The sequence below is a fragment of the Sorex fumeus genome, unplaced genomic scaffold (genome assembly GCF_029834395.1).
Source record: "Sorex fumeus unplaced genomic scaffold, SorFum_2.1 ptg000263l, whole genome shotgun sequence".
NCBI lineage: Eukaryota > Metazoa > Chordata > Mammalia > Eulipotyphla > Soricidae > Sorex > Sorex fumeus.
Genome location: NW_026606320.1, coordinates 50,520 through 71,557, shown reverse-complemented (window position 1 = coordinate 71,557; position 21,038 = coordinate 50,520). Strand labels below are relative to the sequence as shown.

At 54.9% G+C, this 21,038-nt stretch overlaps 1 protein-coding gene and 1 non-coding gene across 2 annotated transcripts in view; both read left to right on the top strand.

Moving 5' to 3' along the window:
* The window catches only part of CD9 (CD9 molecule), a 41,049-nt gene extending 27,452 nt beyond the window's left edge, over positions 1–13,597 (top strand). The window contains exons 3-8 of the mRNA XM_056109035.1: positions 5,198–5,295; positions 6,785–6,859; positions 9,079–9,177; positions 9,308–9,397; positions 10,525–10,608; positions 13,083–13,597. Of these exons, the coding sequence (XP_055965010.1) occupies positions 5,198–5,295; positions 6,785–6,859; positions 9,079–9,177; positions 9,308–9,397; positions 10,525–10,608; positions 13,083–13,148 (512 nt within the window). The 3' untranslated portion in view covers positions 13,149–13,597. The remainder of the gene's footprint in view (positions 1–5,197; positions 5,296–6,784; positions 6,860–9,078; positions 9,178–9,307; positions 9,398–10,524; positions 10,609–13,082) is intronic.
* LOC130018355 (small nucleolar RNA SNORA32) lies at positions 4,093–4,214 on the top strand. The gene has a single exon (XR_008791569.1). It is a non-coding gene; the product is annotated as a small nucleolar RNA SNORA32 (small nucleolar RNA).
* Positions 13,598–21,038: the final 7,441 nt, after the last annotated feature.

Sequence of the window (21,038 nt, the reverse complement as noted above, 5' to 3'; positions counted from 1 at the left end):
GCCCCCAGCAGGGAGCTGGTGTAGGGAATAACTGCATGGAGGATTGAGGGCCCCCAGATCATAACAGGGCCCCCAGTGCAGAGGGTCCACCTGAAACGACCAGAGGGGAGGGTTTTTCAGACTACAGTCCCTAGCTGGGAGGTCGGGGATGTCACGCGGGGCTGCCCTCACTCTGGCCAAAGAGTACAGGACCCCCATAGCCGGACCCCCTTCCTAGGGAAGAGACGAACTTGGAGATGCCGTTCCGTTTGCAGGAGCCCCGGCACCCAAGTGTGAAGCAAGCGGCAGTAGAACATGGGTCGGGCCAGCGGCCCCTGGGGTCTGGCTTGGAGCTTGTCCCACTGCGTGCTGGGGAGAGTGGATAATGGCTCTCGGGCAGCGGGCCCAGGAGGCTTTATCCTCTGGGCCCCCTCTCCCGGGGCTGTGAAGCCAGCCTTTGTGTGGATGCGACACCCCTCTGCCAGCACAGAGGGCCAGCTCGGCTCCGGCCCCCGTGCCAACTGCCAGGGCTGACCGTCCCCTGAACCAAGGGACTTCCTCCCCCACACCATCCCCTTACGGGGCGGCCCCTCTCGGCTGGCCTGCTCATGCCAGCGGGACCCCCGAAGGCTCTCGGGATGTCTCTCTCCAGCAGGACCAAGGCTTTCAGAGCGTCAGCCAACGGGGCTAATCCAGGCGGGGATCCGGGGAGAGTCGCGAGCAGCTGACGGCCTTATATGGGCCTTTTCTCCAGGCCAGCCCCGTCAGCCGGCTGCCTAATCCCAGGCTGCAAGCATGTTGGCAGACTTGGTCTTCTTGGTCCCCGGCCAGCAGCCCTTAACTCCTTACTATCCTTCCCGAATCAGAGCCCCTGACGGGGATAGGAAGGGAAGTGGGGTTCCAACCAGTGCCTGTCCACCCCAACCCTTTTTTTTTCCCTTCTAGTATAGCGATAGCACAGCAGTAGAGCGTTTGCCTTCCACACAGCCAGCCTGGCCGAGCCGGGTTCGATTCCTCCATCCCTCTCAGAGAGCCCAGCCAGCTACTGAGAGTATCTCGCCCGCACGGCAAAGCCTGGCAAGCTCCCCGTGACGTACTCGATATGCCGAACACAGCAACAACAAGTCTCAAAAATGGAGACGTTACTGGGCCTGCTCGAGCAAATCGATGAACAGTGTTTTTTTTTTTTCTAGTATAGCCCCCCTCCCCTCCCCTGCCCCCCACACACACACGCACACACACACGCACACACATGCACGCACATTGTCAGGGAACTCTTCCAGCAATCCTCAAGCACAGAAGCCACTAGGGCTATACCTGACAGTGCTGGGGGTGATGTTGGGGGGCAGGGGGAGCAGGGGGTGACAGAGATCAGACTCAACTTCCCACCTGCAGTGTGTATGCTCTGTCCCTTAAGCTGTGTGTCAGTCCCCCAGCTCGGGCGCTGGCACCTGTGAGGTGTTGGCCCTCAGGGCAGTTTGCAGGTTCCGGCTTGTATTTGAGAAGGGGAGGGGGGAATGAGGAGGGAGTATGGCTGGGCTTGGACTCTGTGCCTTGTTTTACCCTCACGAGACCAGCAGATGTGGGTCGGGCTGATGGCGTTTGCTGCCGTGCTGACCCCTAAGAACAGCTTGGAGTGGGAGGGATGGATGAGGGAGAGTGAGTGGGCCAGAGAGAGAGAGAGAGAGAGAGAGCCGTCGGGGAACCAGGGTGGAGTTCCTGTGACCCCATCCCTCCCCCGGATGGGGTTAGTGGGGCATCGCAATCTGTTCTAAGCAAGTGGAACACGGGACTGTGTTGCGCACACAATCCGGTGTGGCAAGTGCCCTGTGCAAGAAGAGGGGGCCAGGCGGGGGGACGGCCGGGGTGCCCCGTGATCCAAGCCCTCGAGGGGCGCCCCTGACGCGCAGCTGAGCTGGGAAGGCTCCAGCTCTCGCTGACGGATGCCCCACACCAAAACGCCTTTTTCTTTTTTTCTCCCTTGTGGACTTTGCAGCCTCGAACGGCAGCCTGCAAGCCGCAGAATAAATAGCCCTTAAGCAAATGAACACAGCCGCACAGAGTAGGGCCAGTGACGAAGAACTTTCCATGAGTCAGAAAGCTAACATTCGCTTGTGTTCGAAAAGGGGAACCAGGCTTTGTCACCGCCAGTCTTGGCTAAGGAGCCCTGGGGGGTGGGGGGGGGGGGGGGGAGGAGGGGAGTGAGGGGGTGTCGCTAGGAGGGGCCTGGCCCCAGAGCAGCCTGAATGGCGGCTTGGGGGCCTGGGGGGGGGACCCCAAGTCGCCTGACGGGCCACTCAGAGCAGCTGCCAGGGAATTGGTCATCTGCATCTGCAGTTGGAGAGGGGGAGCGAGACCAGTTCGGCAGCTGTCCCGAGCGGGGTTGGAAGCCAGCAAGAGCCTTTGTCCTAAAAGTGTGATCTGCTGAGCCTTGGGGTGACTGTTTCCTACAAATCGGGAGGCCTATTTAGGAGATGGTGCTCAGGGGGCCGGAGGGGGTGGGGGCAGATCTTGCCACCCTCACCCACCAACACAGACACACACACAGACACAGACACACGCACACACACACACACACACATGCACACACACGGAAAACGTTTTTCCTAGCTCCTGCCACCCACCCTCATTCTCCCTAACAGCTCGGGCCACCCCGGCCTGCCCCCCTGGGCCTGCACTTAGCAGAAACACGACTGTCCCCGGGAGGGCTGGAGAGATAGCACAGTGGGTAGGGCGTTTGCCTTATACACAGCCAACATGGCCAACCCAGGTTCGATTCCCAGCATCCCATATGGTCCCCCGAGCACTGCCAGGAGTGATTCCTGAGTGCATGAGCCAGGAGTAACCCCTGAGCATCGCCGGGTGTGACCCAAAAAGCAAAAGAAAAAAAAAATAACCACACGACTGTCCCCTCTCATTTCCACCCCACCCTGTTTCTGGTGCTCCTCAACCCTCGTGGTGGCTTGGTGGCCTTGCCCCAGCCCGGCTCTGGAGCGCAGGCAGTGGCCGCAGCCTCCTCGGGTGTCCCCTGCATGGTAGCCAGGGCCCCTCCTCCCTCGTACCCGCCCAGGAGCCTGCCCGGGACTCCCCCAGCACAGACTGACCCGGGGACCCCCACCCCCCCTCCGCATCGCACACCCCCAGGGACGGGAGCATAAGCTGCCTGCGTTGCCCTCACGCGGGCTGGGCGTGTGCGGGGACAATGAGCAGATTCAGGCCCGGCCGGTGCCCGCACGTGACCTGACGTCACTCACGATGACAGATGTGGGGGCCGGGGCGAGAGGCACAAGCGGGCCCTTGTGTGCGCCCCTGCACACGCCGCCGCGCACCCCAGCTGTGGGCGCCCAGGCCCCGCCCCGCAGTGACATCACGGCAGTGCCCGCCACTGGGGTCCCCTGCCTGAGGCCTGCCGCAGGCTGTAGGCGACATCTCAGACACGCGCGGGCTGTCCAGGGAGCCCCGGAGGTCCAGTTCGAGGAGAGGGCGGAGGAGGGAACCCCGGCAGCCACCCCCACGGCTTGCTCACCCTCAGTTGGCGGCCCTGGATGCTCACGGCAAGCTTGGGGGTGACCACTGCTGCCCATTTCTCAGTAGGAAACTGGAGGCGAGATCAAGTGGCATTTTTATTAGTTTGTTTTTGGGGTCACACCAGGTGATGTTCAGGGGTTACTCCTGGCTCTGGACTCAGGAATTACTCCTGGCGGTGCTCAGGGGACCCTATGGGATGCTGGGGATCGAACCCGGGTCAGCCGCATGCAAGGCAAACGCCCTCTCCGCTGTGCTATCGCTCCAGCCCCAATCACATGGCTTTTAGTGGGGTCCCAGGGGAGCCTCTCAAAGTCCCGTCTCGTGGCTGGCTGGAGCAGGCCTGAAGGGGTGGGGAGAGACGGCTCAAAGGGCTGGAGCACGGTGGGGGAACCCCAGGACTAAGTCCTGGTGCCACGTGCTTCCCCCCAGAGATATTCTAAGCCATTTCGGGCACCACAGATGGAGCTCAGAAATCAAAGAAGGGGGCCAGGATGTGGTGGGAGGGGGAGAGAGAGCACTTGCCTCTCATGTGGGCACCCAAGGTTCCAGCCCCAGCACCACCAAAACACAACACAAAGACCTCTTCAGTCATTACCAAGGCTTTTAGAATCCGGTTTCTGAATTGCTGTGGGCATGACCTTGGACAAAATGCCCCACCGGGTTTGTCTTCTGCTATCTTGCTAGCATCCAACAAATGGGGGAGGGGTGATTATTTAATACTTACATACATACATACTGTAGCACTGCCCTCCTGTTGTTCATTGATTTGCTTGAGCAGGCCCAGTAACGTCTCCGTTGTGAGACTTGTTGTCACTGTGTTTGGCAACATATCAACTACATCACAGGTAGCTTGTCAGGCATTGCCGTGCAGGCGAGATACTCTTGGTAGCTTGCCAGGCTCTCCAAGAGGGTTGGAAGAATCAAACCCGGGTCGGCCCAGTTGGTCTCGTGCAAGGCAAACGCCCTAAAACTCCTTTCAGGGGGCTGGAGTGATAGTACAGCAGGTAGGGTGTTTACCTTGCATGTGGCTGACCCGGGTTCGATAACCAGCATCCCATAGGGTCCCCCAAACACTGCCAGGAGTCATTCCTTCTTGCAGAGCCAGGAGTAGCCCCTGAGCATCGCCGGGTGTGACCCAAAAAGAAAAAAAAAATGCAAAACTCCTTTCAGGGCACATGGAGGCCTTTTGAGCTGTTTGTCCACCAGGGCCTTGCACGTAGGGGCAGGTGGGGGGAGCACCATTAAGGAGGGTTTTGAGGGTTCTGTGCCGCTGCCCTTTCCCCTGACTTGGAAATTGAGGTACAAACAGGCAAAGTGCCTTCCTGACCACGGTCACCCCCCCCCCCCCCCCCCCCCCCCCCCCCGCCGTCTCCCCTGGGTGCCCAGTGCCACCACCTCCCCTGGGCCCTGTGCATCAGGCAGCTCATGATGGTCGTCATGTCCTGTGTCACCGCCACTGGCAGGCAGAAGGATGCCACCCCGGGTGGGAGTGGAGGGTGGGGGGTCCTTTCCTGCTAGAACCTTGCTCTCCTGCTGGACAGAGCCCCCACCCCCCACCTTCCAGAGCCCAGGGTCAGCCCAGGCGATGGGTAGAAGAGCCTGGAGAGGGAGGGGGTCGAGGCAATATGAGAGGACCCCCCCCCCACACACACACACACACACTCACACTCACGTCTCCCTCTCTCCTCAGGTGTGTATATTCTGATTGGCGCGGGCGCCCTCATGATGCTGGTGGGATTCCTGGGCTGCTGCGGGGCGGTGCAAGAGTCCCAGTGCATGCTGGGATTGGTGAGTATCCCTCCGGGCCCCACCTCCTCTCGGATCTCATTGGTCCAAAGGCCATAGCACAGGTGGGGCGGGGCGGGGCCAAGAGGGACCTCCCCTCCCCCGAGGGCATGAGCACACCTTCCCCTTCCCACGCCCCTCCCCCACCCCACCCCACACACTTTTCCTCCTGCTCTTTTCCCTTTTGGGGCCAGTCTTGAATCTTGTCCTTTCCACTAGGGCATTAAATACCAGGCCTGTGTGGGTTTTTTTTCCCCCTTTTCAAGAACCACGTATGCTTTCTTTTTCTGTCCCCCTGAATTCTTGCAAACCTTGGCCTTCTCTTTTCTTTTCACATTTTGATTTTTTCCAGGCCGAAAGATGACTCCTGGGGCCAGAGCACAGACTGTGCACGTAGGAGACCGAGGTTCAGCCCTGAGCACCACCAGGTGTAGCGGAAAAAAAAAAGACTTTTTGATTTCCTTTAACTCCAAAGTACTTGATTTGTTTATTTTCTCAAAGGTCTTTGTGAGTGGAGTATCTTATTTGTTTACTTTGCTTAGATTTGGGGGTTTTTTTGGCCCGCACCCAGCCATGCTCAGGACTGACTCCTGGCTCTGTGCTCAGGGATTACTCCTGGCTCTGTGCTCAGGATTCACGCCTGGCTCTGTGCTCTGGGATCACTCCTGGCTCTGTGCTCTGTACTCTGGGCTCACTCTCAGCTCTGTGCTCAGGGCTGACTCCTGGCTCTGTGCTCAGGGATCACTCCTGGCTCTGTGCTCAGGGATTACTCCTGGCTCTGTGCTCAGGATTCACGCCTGGCTCTGTACTCTGGGATCATTCCTGGCTCTGTGCTCTGTACTCTGGGCTCACTCTCAGCTCTGTGCTCAGGGCTAACTCCTGGCTCTGTGCTCAGGGTTCACTCCTGGCTCTGTGCTCAGGGATTACTCCTGGCTCTGTGCTCAGGATTCACGCCTGGCTCTGTGCTCTGGGATCACTCCTGGCTCTGTGCTCTGTACTCTGGGCTCACTCTCAGCTCTGTGCTCAGGGCTAACTCCTGGCTCTGTGCTCAGGGCTAACTCCTGGCTCTGTGCTCAGGGTTCACTCCTGGCTCTGTGCTCAGGGATCACTCCTGGCTCTGTGCTCTGGGCTCTCTCTCCTGGCTCTGTGCTCTGGGCTCACTCCTGGTGATGCCTGGGGGACCCACATGAAGTGCAACCATTTGCAAAGCGAACACCCGCCCCCCTCTGTCCTCTCTCTTACTTTACTGATGGCTAAGACTTAGGGCTCAGTCCTATACCTGGAGCCCGCCACCCCAGTTCTTTCCTCCTGAGTGGGCTCTGTGCCCCTCTCGAAGTCCCTTCCCTGCCCCGTCAGAACGCTTGATTTGTGCCCCCCTCCCCTCAAAACACACACACCCCCGTGCCAGCCTGTGGGGAGCTGTCCTTCTTACTCTTCAGATCTGGGACCGGCGTGTTTGATCCTCACCCCACCCCCTCTTTTTGCCTTCTAGTTCTTCGGGTTCCTCCTGGTGATATTTGCCGTTGAGATCGCGGCAGCCATCTGGGGCTATTCCCACAAGGACGAGGTAGGTGTCGCCCCACCCAGCTGGACCAGCTGCCTCATGGGTTTGGCTTGGAGGGACTGGGGGCAGTTTTGGGAGGAAGGCAGTGAGGGTAATGGGGTCCAGGCTGTCCCCTTAAGTCAGCTTCCCACTCTTACGCCCACGCCTTCTCTTTACTGCATGGCAACACTCTCTCTAGATGTGAGCCCCCCCCCCCCGAGGTCAGGAAATGTGAGTCGCCATGACCTCACATAGGAACAGAGGGACAGATGTTCTAGAAACATCTCACCCACCACAGATGTCTTCCCCTCTCTTCAAAAAAAGATGATCCCTGGGGGCTGGAGCAATAGCACAGCGGGTAGGACGTTTGTCTTGCAAGCGGCCGACCCAGGTTCAATTCCCAGCATCCCATAGGTTCCCCCGAGCACCGCCAGGGGTAAGTCCTGAGTGCAGAACCAGGAGTAACCCCTGTGCATTGCCAGGTGTGACCCAAAAAGAAAAAAAAAGACGATACCTAAGGAAAACAGCTTACTGTGTTTTCTAGTCTGTCACCCCCCATCTCTAAATCTGGTCCACCATGAGCCCAGGGGTGCTGCCAGACCCGATTCAGGATCTAGAGATGAGCAAATTGTGGTTCCTCCTTTCAGGGACTATTTCCCCCCTGCCCACACACACATATACACACCCTAGTGTGGGAGAAAGGCATGTGTTTTCTGATTGTCATAGAAATGAGGGACAAAGCTGAGTTCTGTGGGGTTTGAGAAAGGTAGGGTAGGGAATGAGGTTGGATCTCAGGAGGAAGGTGGTGCATGACCATGTGCCCTCCTTAACTCAACTGAGTTTGGGCTTCCTGGAGAGCCAGTGAAGGGAGTTGGAAGTCGGGGCGGGGGGATGGGAGGGTCCCCAGCGATGCTTTCCAAAGTCTGCCTTGTCAGCTCAAGCCGGGGGGTGGGGGGGGAGGGACACACAAGGAGAGACGCGGCAGGCAGGAACCATGTTTGAGAAGACAGTGCATTGTCCAAATGATAAAAGGCTGTCGCCTTGGTGACAGGAAGTCATGATTATGAAAGATGCTGAGGCGAGGGCGCCAGGTGTTGGTCAGCTAATTGGAGGGGAGGCCAGGGCAGCAAGCTGGCAGGCGTCCCTAGGATGCAGCCAGGGGCTTGAAGCATTCTCTCCCTGAGAACGTGGCTAATATTTATTCCAAATGAGCTCTAGCAGATACAGTACTCACCAGTCACCAACCACTCACCCCCTCGGTCAGCCCTCAAACCCCCTCTGCCCTGGGACTGGAGCAATAGCACAGCAGATAGGGCGTTTGCCTTGCACACGGCTGACCCAGGTTCAATTCCCAGCATCCCATATGGTCCCCTGAGCACCACCAGGAATAATTCCTGAGTGCAGAGGAATAACTCATGTGCACCGCCAGGTGTGACCCAAAAAGAGAAAAAAAAACAAAAAACAAAAAACCTCTAACCTCTGCCCTGGGTCCTCTCCTCAGCTTGCAGTAGAGGCAGGAGCTGCCTAAACAGAGATTAAAAGTTTGTGATTTGTAGCTTGGCTCTAAGGGAAGAGAAAAGGAAGATGGAAGGGGCCCAGGTTGAGTGGATGGATCCACAGGCCAGGTTTGTGTAAGACCAGACAGGAAATCCATGACCCAAAAAAAGGAAGAAGAGAATTGGGGAGATTACCCAAATGGCTGAGCACTTGCTTTATACTCAAAAGACCTGGATTCAGTTCTGAGACGCCCTGTGGTGGGTTCCTGTTCCCCTCCCCACCCCATCCCACCCCAGCACTGCCAGATAATGGCCCCCAAACAAAGCCAACACACACAGTGGAGAGGGGAAGCATGGTACAGGTGTCCGGTTTGTTTTTAAATGACTGAGAGACGGTCTGGAGCGATAGCATAGCAGGTAGAGCGTTTACCTTGCACCAGCCGACCCGGGTTTGATTCCCAGCATCCCTGAGTACCGCCAGGAGTAATTTTTGAGTGCAGAGCCAGGAGTAACCCCTGTGCATCTCTGGATGTGACCCAAAAAGCAAAAAAAAAAAAAAAAACAAACAGACTTAGAGATTCTATTTTGCTCAGGAAAGAAATGGAGTTGAAAGGACCCCCCCCCCAAGATGTACAAGGAAGTTGGGGTGGGGGTTGGGCCTCGGGGCTCTGCAAAACACAGAAGGAGTCTAGAGGCTGCGTGACAGCCGTAGGAGAAAGACATCTCTGCCCTGCTCTCGTTCTGTAGGTGATTAACGAACTGCAAAAATTTTACGTGGACACCTACAGCAAGCTGAAAAACAAGGAGGAGCTGCAGAAGGAGACGCTGAAAGCCATCCACGCCGCGGTAGGTGACTCGGGGTCCAGACCTCCCACCCTGGCCCTGCGACACGCATGCACACACCCACACCCAGCCCTTTTGGCGCCCCCTCTCCCCTGCCCCCCACGCCCTCTCTCAACCCTGCCCTTCTCCACAGCTGGACTGCTGCGGCATCGTCGGCGGAGTGGAGCAGTTCATCTCGGACATCTGCCCCAAGAAGGATTTTCTCAGCACCCTGACAGAGAAGGTAATTCCCCCGAACCAGCCTCAGGGTGCTCCGGGGGGTGGACTCCTGTTCTGATGAACATGGCATTGGGCACCTCGAATACCTTGACACCCTCCAGACTTCCGGTGAGGGGGGAGGCAAGGCAGACAAAGGCCACACTGGGGAAATAACGGTTCCAACTCCCTGCAGTGATGGGGCACTTGGAACTGCCTGGCCCCTCCCTCTACCCCCCTCCCCCGTCCTGCCCCCCCAGCCCTCAAGGACAGGTGCCCTCTGGCCTCGCCCACTCTCCAGACTTGCAAACAGCTCATGGTGGAGAGCCAGAGCTGCCGTCCAGGCTGCACAAAGAGAGAGTGAGACAGAGAGAGAGAGAGAGGTCACCTGACCTGGGCAGAAATAGACCGTGGTTGTGGCTGGAACAAGAATACGAATAGTGGTGGGCACTTGCCTGGCATGCGGCTGACCCAGGTTCAATCCCCAGCATCCCGTATTGTCCCCTGAGCCCCACCAGGAGGAATTCCTGAGCACAGCGCTGGGAATAAGCCCTGAGCACTGCTGGGTGCCAGTGGCACAAAACAACAACACAAGAAATAGCCCCTGGGGACCAGAGGGACTGGTCTACCCTCTGTAGTGTGCAGCTGACTTGGATTCGACATCCCACTAGGGGCCTGGAGAGATAGCACAGCGGGTAGGGCATTTGCCTTGCACTCAGCCGATTCAGGTTCGATTCCCAGCATCCCATAGGGTCCCCTGAGCACTGCCAGGAGTAATTCCTGAGTGCAGAGCCAGGAGTAACCCCAGAGCATGACCAGGTTTGGCCCCAAAAGTGGGGGTGGGGGGAAGACACCCCACCAGAAGTGATCCCTGAGTGAAGAGCCAAGAGTAAGCCCTGAGCATGACCAGATGTGACCCCCCCTTCTGGAGGGGGGAAAAATAAAGACCCCAAGCAGGGCCTTTCTCCTCTTGCTGCCCCAGTTTTAGGCCTCATCCCCACCCTTAGCTTCACCTTAGTTTTTCTCTCCATTCCCCAAGACCCCGGAACGCTCTTGTCGTGCCCCCGGTCCTGTCTCTGTGACCCCCCCAGTGTGATGGGAGGAAAGTAGCGAGGGGGAACTGTGTCTGACCCGGATCTCCCTTTGCTCCCTAAGCCCTGTCCTGTGGCCATCCAAGAGGTCTTTGACAACAAATTCCATATCATCGGTGCGGTGGGCATCGGGATCGCCGTGGTGATGGTGAGTGCCGGGCCCTGGGGTGGGCACTAAAGGGGTGATGGGCAGGGGGCCTTGTCTCCATGGCGCCTTTACCACCGAACTCCCTCTTCACTGCTCCGGGAGGCGGGAACCAGGATTCCCAGCAAACAGACAGAGGCCATTGGCCAAAAACTCCGGAAGCAGAAGGGATTTGAACTCAGTGGGTGCATAGACTGTGTGTCCAGTGAGAAAGGCAAGGCCCGTTAGGCCAGTGCACAGGCCACACTTGGTGTGGCAGAAATGTGGCACGCCCATGTCTGCTAAGGGTGCCACCTCCATTTTTGAAGCATGCGCTCTTTAGGCCCCTGCTTCCCCCCCCCCCCAAAGAAAGTGGTTCCAGGGGTTGGAGCGATAGTACAGTGGGGAGGGCGTTTGCCTCGCACACAGCCAACCCAAGTTCGATTCCCAGCATCCCATAGGGTCTCCCAAGCACCACCAGGAGTAATTCCTGAGTACATGAGCCAGGAGGAACCCTTGTGCATTGCCACATGTGAAAGAAGGAAGGAAGGAAGGAAGGGAGGGAGGGAGGGAGGGAGGGAGGAGGGGGTAGGGGAAGGGGTGCAAGAGATTGAGAGAGCACGGCAGGTGGGGTGCTTGCCTTGCATGTGGCTGACCCAGGTTCAATCCCCAGTACCACATATGGTCCCGCGAGCCATCCAGCAGGAACCCCGGAGGATGCAGCTAGGAGGAAGCCAGGTGTGGCCCCAGAATAACAAAAAAACAGTCAGGATGTGAGGTGGTGCCACCTCCTCAGAAGTCTGAGGGATACTATCCCAAAGATGACCGGCTGGTGGGCCAGGAAGGGAGTGTCAAGCCAGTGACCTTTTCATATCAGGCCCTGGAAACCACGGAGAGCCAACAGGAAGAGGTGACCGCCTCTGTCCCCACGAACGTGTTGAGTCCTATAGGGGACACAGTCCTCTTCTGTCCCTTACAAGACACTCCTTGAAGACAACTGCACTGCATCCTTCCTTTTTTTCCTTTTTTTTTTTTTTTTTTTTTGCGTCATACCCACCAATACCCAGAGGTTCCTCCTGGCTCTGCACTCAGGAATTACTCCTGGCGGTGCTTGAGGGACCATCTAGGATGCCGGGGATTGAACTTGGGTCCAATGCGTGTAAGGCAAACACCCTCCCTGCTGTGTTACTGCTCTGGCCCTGCATCCTTTCTTAGCGGCTAAAGTAACAGAACTTTTTCAAATAGGGCAGGAGAGATAGTACTGTGGGTAGGACACTTGCTTTGTACATGGCCAACCCAGGGGCTATCCCTGGCATCCCTTATGGTCCCCTAAGCCCCACCAGAAGTGATCCCTGAGCAAAAAGCCAGGAGTAATACCTGAGCACTGCCAGGTGTGGCCAAAAAACTAGACATTAAAATTGCTTCTGAAACACACCTGCCCAAGGACGGAAGCAAAAGGACGAGCCCATTAGTACAAGGGTTAAGATGCTTGTGCCGGGCCTGCAGCTGCGGCCACAACCCTGATTCGAATCCCTGCACCTATAATGGGTGTCTAAGAAGAGTCAGGTGTATCCCCCTGCCCCCTGCAAAAAAAAAAAAAAAATAGAAGCTAGTATAGACCGTTGGAATAGATGGGGCTTGAACACTGAATTTTGCTTTTAGTATATTGGAGTCACCCTGAAGGGGCTCCAGGAAGTTCCCGTTAGCAGTGTAAGCCTTCCCCATGGTCCAGCCCAGGGACATCAGCCTTCTCGTGCCTGCCGTCCAGTGGTTGAACATCATTGGCCTGCACCACCCCCACTGCCTCCTTCCTCACCCTCCAAGTCTGCATGCCTCCAGGATGCTGGGCAAGGCCCGGAGCAATAGTACAGCAGGGAGGGCAGGGCGTTTGCCTGGCATGCAGCCCGGGTTCGATTCCCAGCATCCCATATGGTCCCCCTGAGCACCACGAGGAGTAATTACTAAATGCAGAGCCGGGAGGAACCCTGAGCATCACCAGGTGTGACCCAAATAGGCAAAAAAAAAAAAAAAAAAAAGAGATGGGACTGGAGAGATAGCACAGCAGCTAGGGCGTTTGCCTTGCATGCAGCCGACCCGGGTTCGATTCCCAGCATCCCATATGGTCCCCCTGAACACTGCTAGGAGTAATTCCTAAATGCAGAGCCGGGAGGAACCCTGAGCATCACCAGGTGTGACCCAAATAGGCAAAAAAAAAAAAAGAGATGGGACTGGAGAGATAGCACAGCAGCTAGGGCGTTTGCCTTGCATGCGGCCGACCCGGGTTCGATTCCCAGCATCCCATATGGTCCCCCTGAGCACTGCTAGGAGTAATTCCTAAATGCAGAGCCGGGAGGAACCCCTGAGCATCACCAGGTGTGACCCAAAAAGGCAAAAAAAAAAAAAAAAGGAATGTCCCGGCTGTGCTGGTGTCCGTCTGTCTCTCTCCCACCCTGCCTTAGCCAAGACACTGTGTCCTCACCGGCATTCTGTCTTTTCAGATCTTCGGCATGATCTTCAGCATGATCCTGTGCTGTGCTATCCGCAGGAGCAGAGAGATGGTCTAGAGTCAGCTTGTAACCCTGAGCAGGAACATGGACCCCTGAAGACGGTTATTCTCCAGGGGTTTAGGGTTGTTCAATTTGTTTTATTTTGCCACTAACCTTAGTATCATTCTGCATTTCTAAACAATGACATTTTTTTTCTATGTTTGTCTTTTTAATGCTTTTTTTCAATATTGATATTTGTAGTGGAGGGATTGGGGGGTATGGTTTGCTTTGGTTTATATATTTTTTTTTTGGTTGTTTGTTTTGCTTATTTACCATAAGCAAAAAATCCTGCAATGAAAGGTACTATATTTGCTAGACTCTAGACAAAAGATATTGTACATAAAGAGAATTCTTTTTTGTCTTTAAATAGATAAAAAAAAAAAAGTATATCTATCAAATTTAATCAGGTTGTAAGTTATGTTGAAGACAATTTGATACATAATAAAGAATTATGACAATATACTGGACTGGTTCTTTTTTCTTTTAAGAGCTATTTATTTTTCAGATATCTTTCAACCACCATTCCACCATGTGCTCTGACTGCATTTATATGAGAAGTAGATTGGAAGGTTGGCCTCCGTACTTTAAGAATGAAGAAATGGAAGGGCCAGAGAGATAGGACAAGGGATATGGTGTCTGCCTTGCACCTGCAGAACTGGGCTTAATCCCTAATATCCCATATAGTCCCCTAAGCACCACCCTTGAGCACAGAGCCAGGAGTAAGCCTGAACACTACTGGGTGTGCACCAAAACAAAACAACAACAACAACAAAAAAGAAGACATGAGGTCATAATGAAATGATGAAACTATGATCCAGAGTCCCTACAATTGTCCATAGAGTAACCCTAGGTCCTCACCCACAGCTTGTTCTCACAGTATGTTGTGTCTTAGGGATACAGCAGTAAAGGTGACCTCCCTAGTACCCAGAACCTTGCACCCGGTACATGGTAGGTAGTTGTGGGTACTTGCCACCCACTAATAATATGCTCATTTATAATTGAGTGCCTATCCATCAGAGTTTCATCACCGCAGCAGGCTTAAAGACAGGCAGGTATATAGATCGTTGCATCAGATTGATAAAGAAGGATGGAAAGAGGGGAGGGGAAGGGGAGAGGGAGGGGAAGGAGGGGATCTGACCTTCCAGAGTAATCACGGGAGCCGACTGAGCAATTTCATGCGAGTCTCCATGGAACTTGCAAATGCAAACTGGAGCCCACAGAGATAGACCAAATGGCCCAACTCTTGCCCCCGTGCATGTCCTACCGAGGCCGGGACCGTTTATGGGGGAAGCAAACACACACCAGCCCCGAGATGGAGCAGTCCTAGGGAATCAGCCACAGCAGTCTGTGTGGGTTACAGGATGACGGGCGGCTGTTTTCTTTTCCACTTCTGGACCTCCCGTGAGGCCTGCGAGGTGCAGAAAAGACATGGAGTTCGGCTTGGCCAAGCGGTCCATTCAATGAGGCATGGGAGACCCCGCCCGCAGTAGGGGGTCATTTAGTGTCCAGCGGGCAGTTACCATGGAGAGATCAGCACTGGGCGGGGAGGTGCAGAGGCACCCAAAGCCTGTTTTTATTTTCCACTCACTTTGAATTTTACTATTTCTAAGAGGGCTGGAGCCATAGTATAGCGAGGAGGGTGTTTGCCTTGCACTGCGGTCGACCTGGGTTCGATCCCCGGCATCCCATAGTATCCCCCATGTACCAAAGGAGGAAACCCTGAGCATCACCGCGTGTTACCCAAAAAGTGTAATGTGTGTGTGGTGTGTGTGGTGGGGGGTGGGGGCGGGGGAGCAGTGAGTTTCAAAGAAAAAGATTTAAATGGCATTCCTTTTGTTTGAAGGGCCACACCCAGTGGTGCTCAGGGGTTCCTCCTGGCTCTGCACTAAGAAATTACTCCTGGGGCTGTAGCGATAGATAGCACAGCAGGTAGGGCATTTGCCTTGCATGCGGCCAACCTGGGTTCGATTCCCAGCATTCCATAGGGTCCCCCGAGCACCGAATCACTAAGGAGTGATTCCTGAGTACAGATCCAGGAGTAACCCCTGTGTATCGCCGTGTGTGACCCAAAAACCAAAACAACAAAAAAAGAAATTACTCCTGATTGTGCTTGGGGGGTAGGGCATTTGCCTTGCACACAGCTGACCTGGGTTCGATTCCTTTATCCCTCTCAGAGAGCCCAGCAAGCTACCAAGAGTATTCCTCCGCATGGCAGAGCCTGGCGAGCTCCCCGTGGCGTATTGGATATGCCAAAAACAGTAACAAGTCTCACAATGGAGACGTTACTGGTGCAAATCGGTGAACAACAGGAGGACATGCAGTGTTACAGTGCTCCGGGGTGGGGGCACCCTCTAGGATGCCGGGAATTGAAGCCAGAGCGGCTGCGGGCAAGGTAAGTGCCCTACCCGTTGTTCTATCGCTCCAGCCAGGCATTTCATTCTTTAAAATTCAGAACAGGGCCTGGGAGATTATTCGAAGGGCTGGACCATGAGCGGAGCAGGCAGAAGCCCCAGGGTGATGATCCCCAACAGCATGTGGTCCCGTCAGCACTGTCAGGTGTGGTTCCCCCTAAAATAAAGCCTGAGTTTGTAGAAGGATTAGGACCAATAGAGGGAAATCACTGATGTCTCATCGACATTTAAGGGATAAACAAATGCCAGGGGTAGTTTGGCCTTAAAATTTCACAAAACTGGAACCAGAGAGATAGTACAGTGGATAGAGTGTTTGCCTTGCACGCGGTCGACCCGGGTTTGATCCCCGGCATCCCTTATGATTCCCCAAGCACCACCTGGAGTAATTCCTGAGTGCATGAGCCAGGAGTAACCCCATGAGCATCGCTGCGTGTGGCCGAAAATGCAAAAAAAAAAAAAATCATAAAACAAATGCGTGAACTAAGTAAAACCGGTACTAGCTATTAGAGCGGGAGAACTAGAACAGCAGGTAAGGCGTGGTTGACCCCAGTTCGATCTCTAGCACTGCATATGGTCCTCCAAGCACCAGTACGAGAGATTCCACCACTGATCGTGGGCCCCCTCAAAACCCAAACCAAAAGTTGCTTTTGAATTATAAGACCGAAATAGAGTTACCAGAAGGGAAACGGAGAGTAACTGGGTAAACGCTGGGTAAACGAGGTAAAAGCAGTCAATAGTGTGATGACAGATGGAATTGGACTGGGACTGGGCAACTTCCTATGCAACAAATATGAATTTAGAATAATGGCACACCTGCAGGCTGCACTGCAAATTCAAGAGAGAGGGAGAAGCGGGGAGGGGAGAGAGGTGCAGAGAGAGAGTGAGAGAGGGAGAGGGAGGGAGGGGGAGAGATGGAGAGACAGATGGAGAGAGATATGGAAAGAGGGAGAGAGATGAAGAGAGAAGGAGGCAGAGAGAGATGGAGAGAGCGGGAGAGAGGAGAGAGAAAGGGAGAGGGATGGAAGGAGAGAAAGGGAGAGAGGGAGGGAAGGAGAGAGGGAAAGATGGAAAGGGGGAGAGACATGGAGAGGAGGGAGGGAGAGAGATAGAGGGAGAGGGAGAGGGAGGGAAGGAGAGAGATGGAAAGATGGAAAGGGAGAGAGGAGGAGGGAGGGAGAGAGGTGGAGAGAGGGAGAGGGAGAGAGATGGAGAGAGGGAGGAAAGGAGAGGAGAGATGGAAAGAGGGAGAGAGAAGGAGGGAGGGAGAGGGAGAAAAATGGAGAGATGGAGAGAGGGAGAGAAAAGTTTTCAAGGTAATTTCAACACAAGGTGACCAGGCTGAATCTTGAAGATGTGCCTTGTGAAATCAGTCAAATGAAAGACCCAGGACTGTGATGGTGGGCATAACTAGAATAGGCAAATTCACAGATGGATGGTTGATTCGGGGTCACTGGGGAGGGGAGAACAGGGAGATATTGTTTAATGAGCACCGAGGTCCCCTTCGGGATCAGGAGAACGTTCTGGAGACTTAGTAACACTGAGGATGCACTTGAGGACGGTTGAAACGGCAGGGTGGGCGTTAGGTTCATTTGGCCCCTTTTTTCCTGCTATCAAGTTGAGTTTGGCCTCTTGGGCCTCCTTGCTGTCATCGCGTCCTGAACCCCTCGTCATGTGAATACCGCAAAACTCACGGCACTGCTTCAGAGGTGGCAGTAGCAGCTCACCTGTTCCTTTCGGATAATGCCACTGAATATCACTCACACTGCGCATCACAGTTCTTGATTAATTCTAACAGGGGTTCCTCCTGGCTCTGCACTCTGGAATTACTCCTGGCGGTGCTCAGGGGACCCTATGGGATGCTGGGAATCGAACCCGGTCGGCCACATGCAAGGCAAACGCCCTAGCCGCTGTGCTATCGCTCCAGCCCCTCTAACTCCTGTCCTGCCAGTGCCAGGCAGCTCCCTCTATGAAAAGCAGGTGCTGCGAACGCTTGGCACCGTCAGGAGCGGGCAACGCGGGCAACGGCAGAGGATAACAGATAGGTCCTGTTTACACCGGGAGCACGTCAGGGTTCAGCCCTGTCTTTCAGCTTATTGTCAACAACGGACCAACGGCCGGGCCTGCATGAAAAGAGCAGTTGATTAAGAAGGCAGGTGGTGTCCCATGGCTAGCAGGGCGGGGACACCGTGAGTGGTAGAAGCACCTGGAGCCGTAGACAAGGTGCTCCTGTCAGGGAGAATGGGGTGCAGGCTTCTGCTCTGCCTGAAGGGGCTAGCACTCAAGTGGGGGGGGTCTTCGGTTTGGCCAGTGGCACCACAGGAAACACCAATGTTCTCTGCAGCTGGGGCCTGGGGTAAGGAAAGGGTGAAGGGCGACAGTCCAGCACACACAGCCACTGCCCCCCTGAATCCCGTGGGAGGCTTTAAAATAAAATAAAAATACATTTTATTTACTTATCGGGTAGGGCGTTTGTCTTGCACGCAGCCCACCCAGGTTCGATTCCTCCACCCCCTCAGAGAGCCCGGCAAGCTACCGAAAGTATCTCGCCCACCTGGCAAGCCCTTCCCCCCGCCCGTGGCGTATTCGATATGCCAAAAACAGTAACAAGTCTCACAATGGAGACGTTACTGGTGCCCGCTCGAGCAAATCAATGAACAATGGGAGGACAGTGATACAGAGCTACAGTGCTCTATTTACTTTAAGCCCAGTTTATTTATTCTTGTTTGTTTGGGGGGGGGACTCATCAGGGGGTGCTCAGGACTGACTCATGAGTCTGCACCCAGGGATTACTCCTGGTGGGCTCTGGGGAAGGGATCTCTAAGGAGGGAATGGGATGCTGGGGATCGAACCTGGGTCAGCCGCCATGGGTCAGCCGCATGCAAGGCAAATGTCCTCCCCACCATACTATAGCTCCGGCCCCTCAAATATATTTTAAAATATATTTTAGGACGGAATATCTGGCCGATTTCTATTCTTGTCTAGTTGAACTGAAGCCAGAAGAGAGGAGGTTTCTGTTATGTTTGGGTGGGGGGTAGGGGGAGGCGCACACCTAGTGATGCTAGGGGCTACTCCCAGCTCAGTGCTCAGGAAACCAAGCTGTGCTGAGACTCAAACCAAGCCTCCTGCATGCAGAGCATGTGCTCAGCCCACTAGGCTCTTTCTCTGGCCCGTCAGAGGATGGATTCTTGGTGGCCAGAGCAATAGGACAGTGGGTACGGTGCTTGCCTTGCACACGGCTGACCCAGGTTCGATCCCCGGCATCCCATATGGTCCCCTTGATGCCCACCAGAAATGATCCCTGAGCACAGAGCCAGGAGTAGGCCTTGAGCATAGCTGGGTGTGGACCCAGAACAAAAAAAACGAGGGGTGATTCTTGAAAGGCAACACTTGAAAGGAGTCTGCAGTTGTCAATGCCCTCAACCCAGCCAAACTCAGCACCTTTGACCCGGAAGATAATGCTCAGGAGGACCCAGAGTTGAGAGCAGGATGGTTCACAGCCTTTGAGTCCTGAGGACGTGGGCAGCCAAGGCCTTTAGGAAGTTTTAGGTCACAGGCAGTAAACTCAGCTGCCGGCCAACCAATTGCTGTGTGGCGCAGCTGACCCGGAACTGATTCCTGGCACCCCGTATGGTCCCCAAGCACTACCAAGAGGGATCCCTGAGCACGGAGCCAGGAGTAAGCCCTGAGCACTCCCAGGGGGGGCCCAAAGAAAAAAACCGCTGTGGATGCGCCTCTGGGCTCGACAGCAAAAAGCTGAATAGGAATGGAAAGAGCTAGAGAAGTGGGGTGGCAGCTCCCCTGGGCCTGACCCTTGCCCCGCCATCCAGAGCCCACTGACTTTGGAGACAGGCCTTGGGAGGAAGTGCGGGGAGATGAATCTGAAAGCCTGCGAGGGACAGGCCAAGATGCCAGATACCCTCCAGCACCAAACACTGACGTTGCCGGAGACTGTCCCGTTCCTGGACGAGGGCTTTGGACTTGAGCATTAGGACACGCCAAGAGCACTGCGACTCTGCTTCAAGTGAGCCCCTCGAAGGGCAGAGAAAGAGGGGTGGTGGGGGGCGGGGTCTTCAGCACAAGGCTTAGCTACAGTTTGGGGCACGCCCTCCTACGGGGAATAGTCCCTCAGCATCTCAAGGTTTGAAGCCTGTGGCTTCCAGCCCCTGCTTAGGGCCAGTCTGCAGGTGTAAAAAGGATTTCAAGGGGCTGGATCAATAGTCCAGTGGGGAGGCCATTTGCCTTGCACGTGGCCAACCCAGGCTCGATCCCCAACATCCCATATGGTCCCCTGAGCACCGCCAGAAATGAGTCCTGAGTGCAAAGACAGAAGGAAGCCCTAGCATCACCAGGTACGACCCAAAAGGCCAAAAAATAAATAAATAAAATTTAAAAAGGATTTCATTGGGGTCCACACCCAGGGATGCTTGGGGGATCGTGTGGTTGGGGGGGGGGTGAATCTAGACCTTCTGCACGCAAAGCAAATGCCAGCCTGTTCGAGTCATCTCTCTCTGCTGAAAATCACTGCTTCAAATGATCGCCTGTAATTATGTTAACTATGGCGGGTTTCACAAAACAGCCCGTGACTAGGGCAGAAGCTGTAGTTGAAAGCTATCTCTGGGTATGGAATAATGGATTCAGATACCTCGAGGATATGTCTGAACAGGAATAAAAAGTGAAAGCGAACCATCCGTAACATGCTTGATGCAGTCTCTTACTCCTTACCGCAACTCTTCAAATGAGCTGAGTAAGTCAAGAGCACGTTTGACTGGTTAGCTAATAGGAGATTTTCCTTCGTAGGATCATTCGGGAGACAATCACGGGTCTTGGTGGACCAGGCAAGCCTTGTCAAAGACGGCAAGCTTGGGCTTAGCTTGGCTTGTCCCTCAGAGTCGCAAAGTGGCTGCTGCCGCTCCAACCATCTCTCTGTGTTCAAAGCCAAAAGCAGAGGAGAGGGGGCCAAGGTGAGAGGAAGCGGATAGCGGGGAAGGCATGTGATCCTCTGAGTACAGCCAGGAGTGAGCTCTGAGCACAGATGGGTATGACCCAAATGATTCCCCCCCACAAAAAAAAAAAATAGAGGAAAAAGCAAATGAGTACTACTACTGCTTCCTTTATCTCTGGGGGGAGAGGAGGTACTTCTCCTGTGGTGCGTGGGGGTCTGGCAGCTACATCTTGGGAGACTCGGTCTTGAGGGACAGCCTGTTCACTACACACACAGCTGCTCCAGGCTACTGGTACTAGGGATCACCAGTGCTACACTCAGTGGTCCTGAGGTTGATGCAGTGCAAGGAGTCAGCCTTGCCCGTACAAAGCAAACATTTCCCCCTTTGAACTTTCTCCCTGGTCCTAACTGCACTGTGGCGTTGTAGCACTGTCGTCCCGTTGGTCACCGATTTGCTTGAGCAGGCACTAGTAAAGTCTCCATTGTGAGACAAAACAGTTGTCACTGTTTTTGGCATGTCGAATATGCCACGGGGAGCATGCCAGGCTCTGCTGT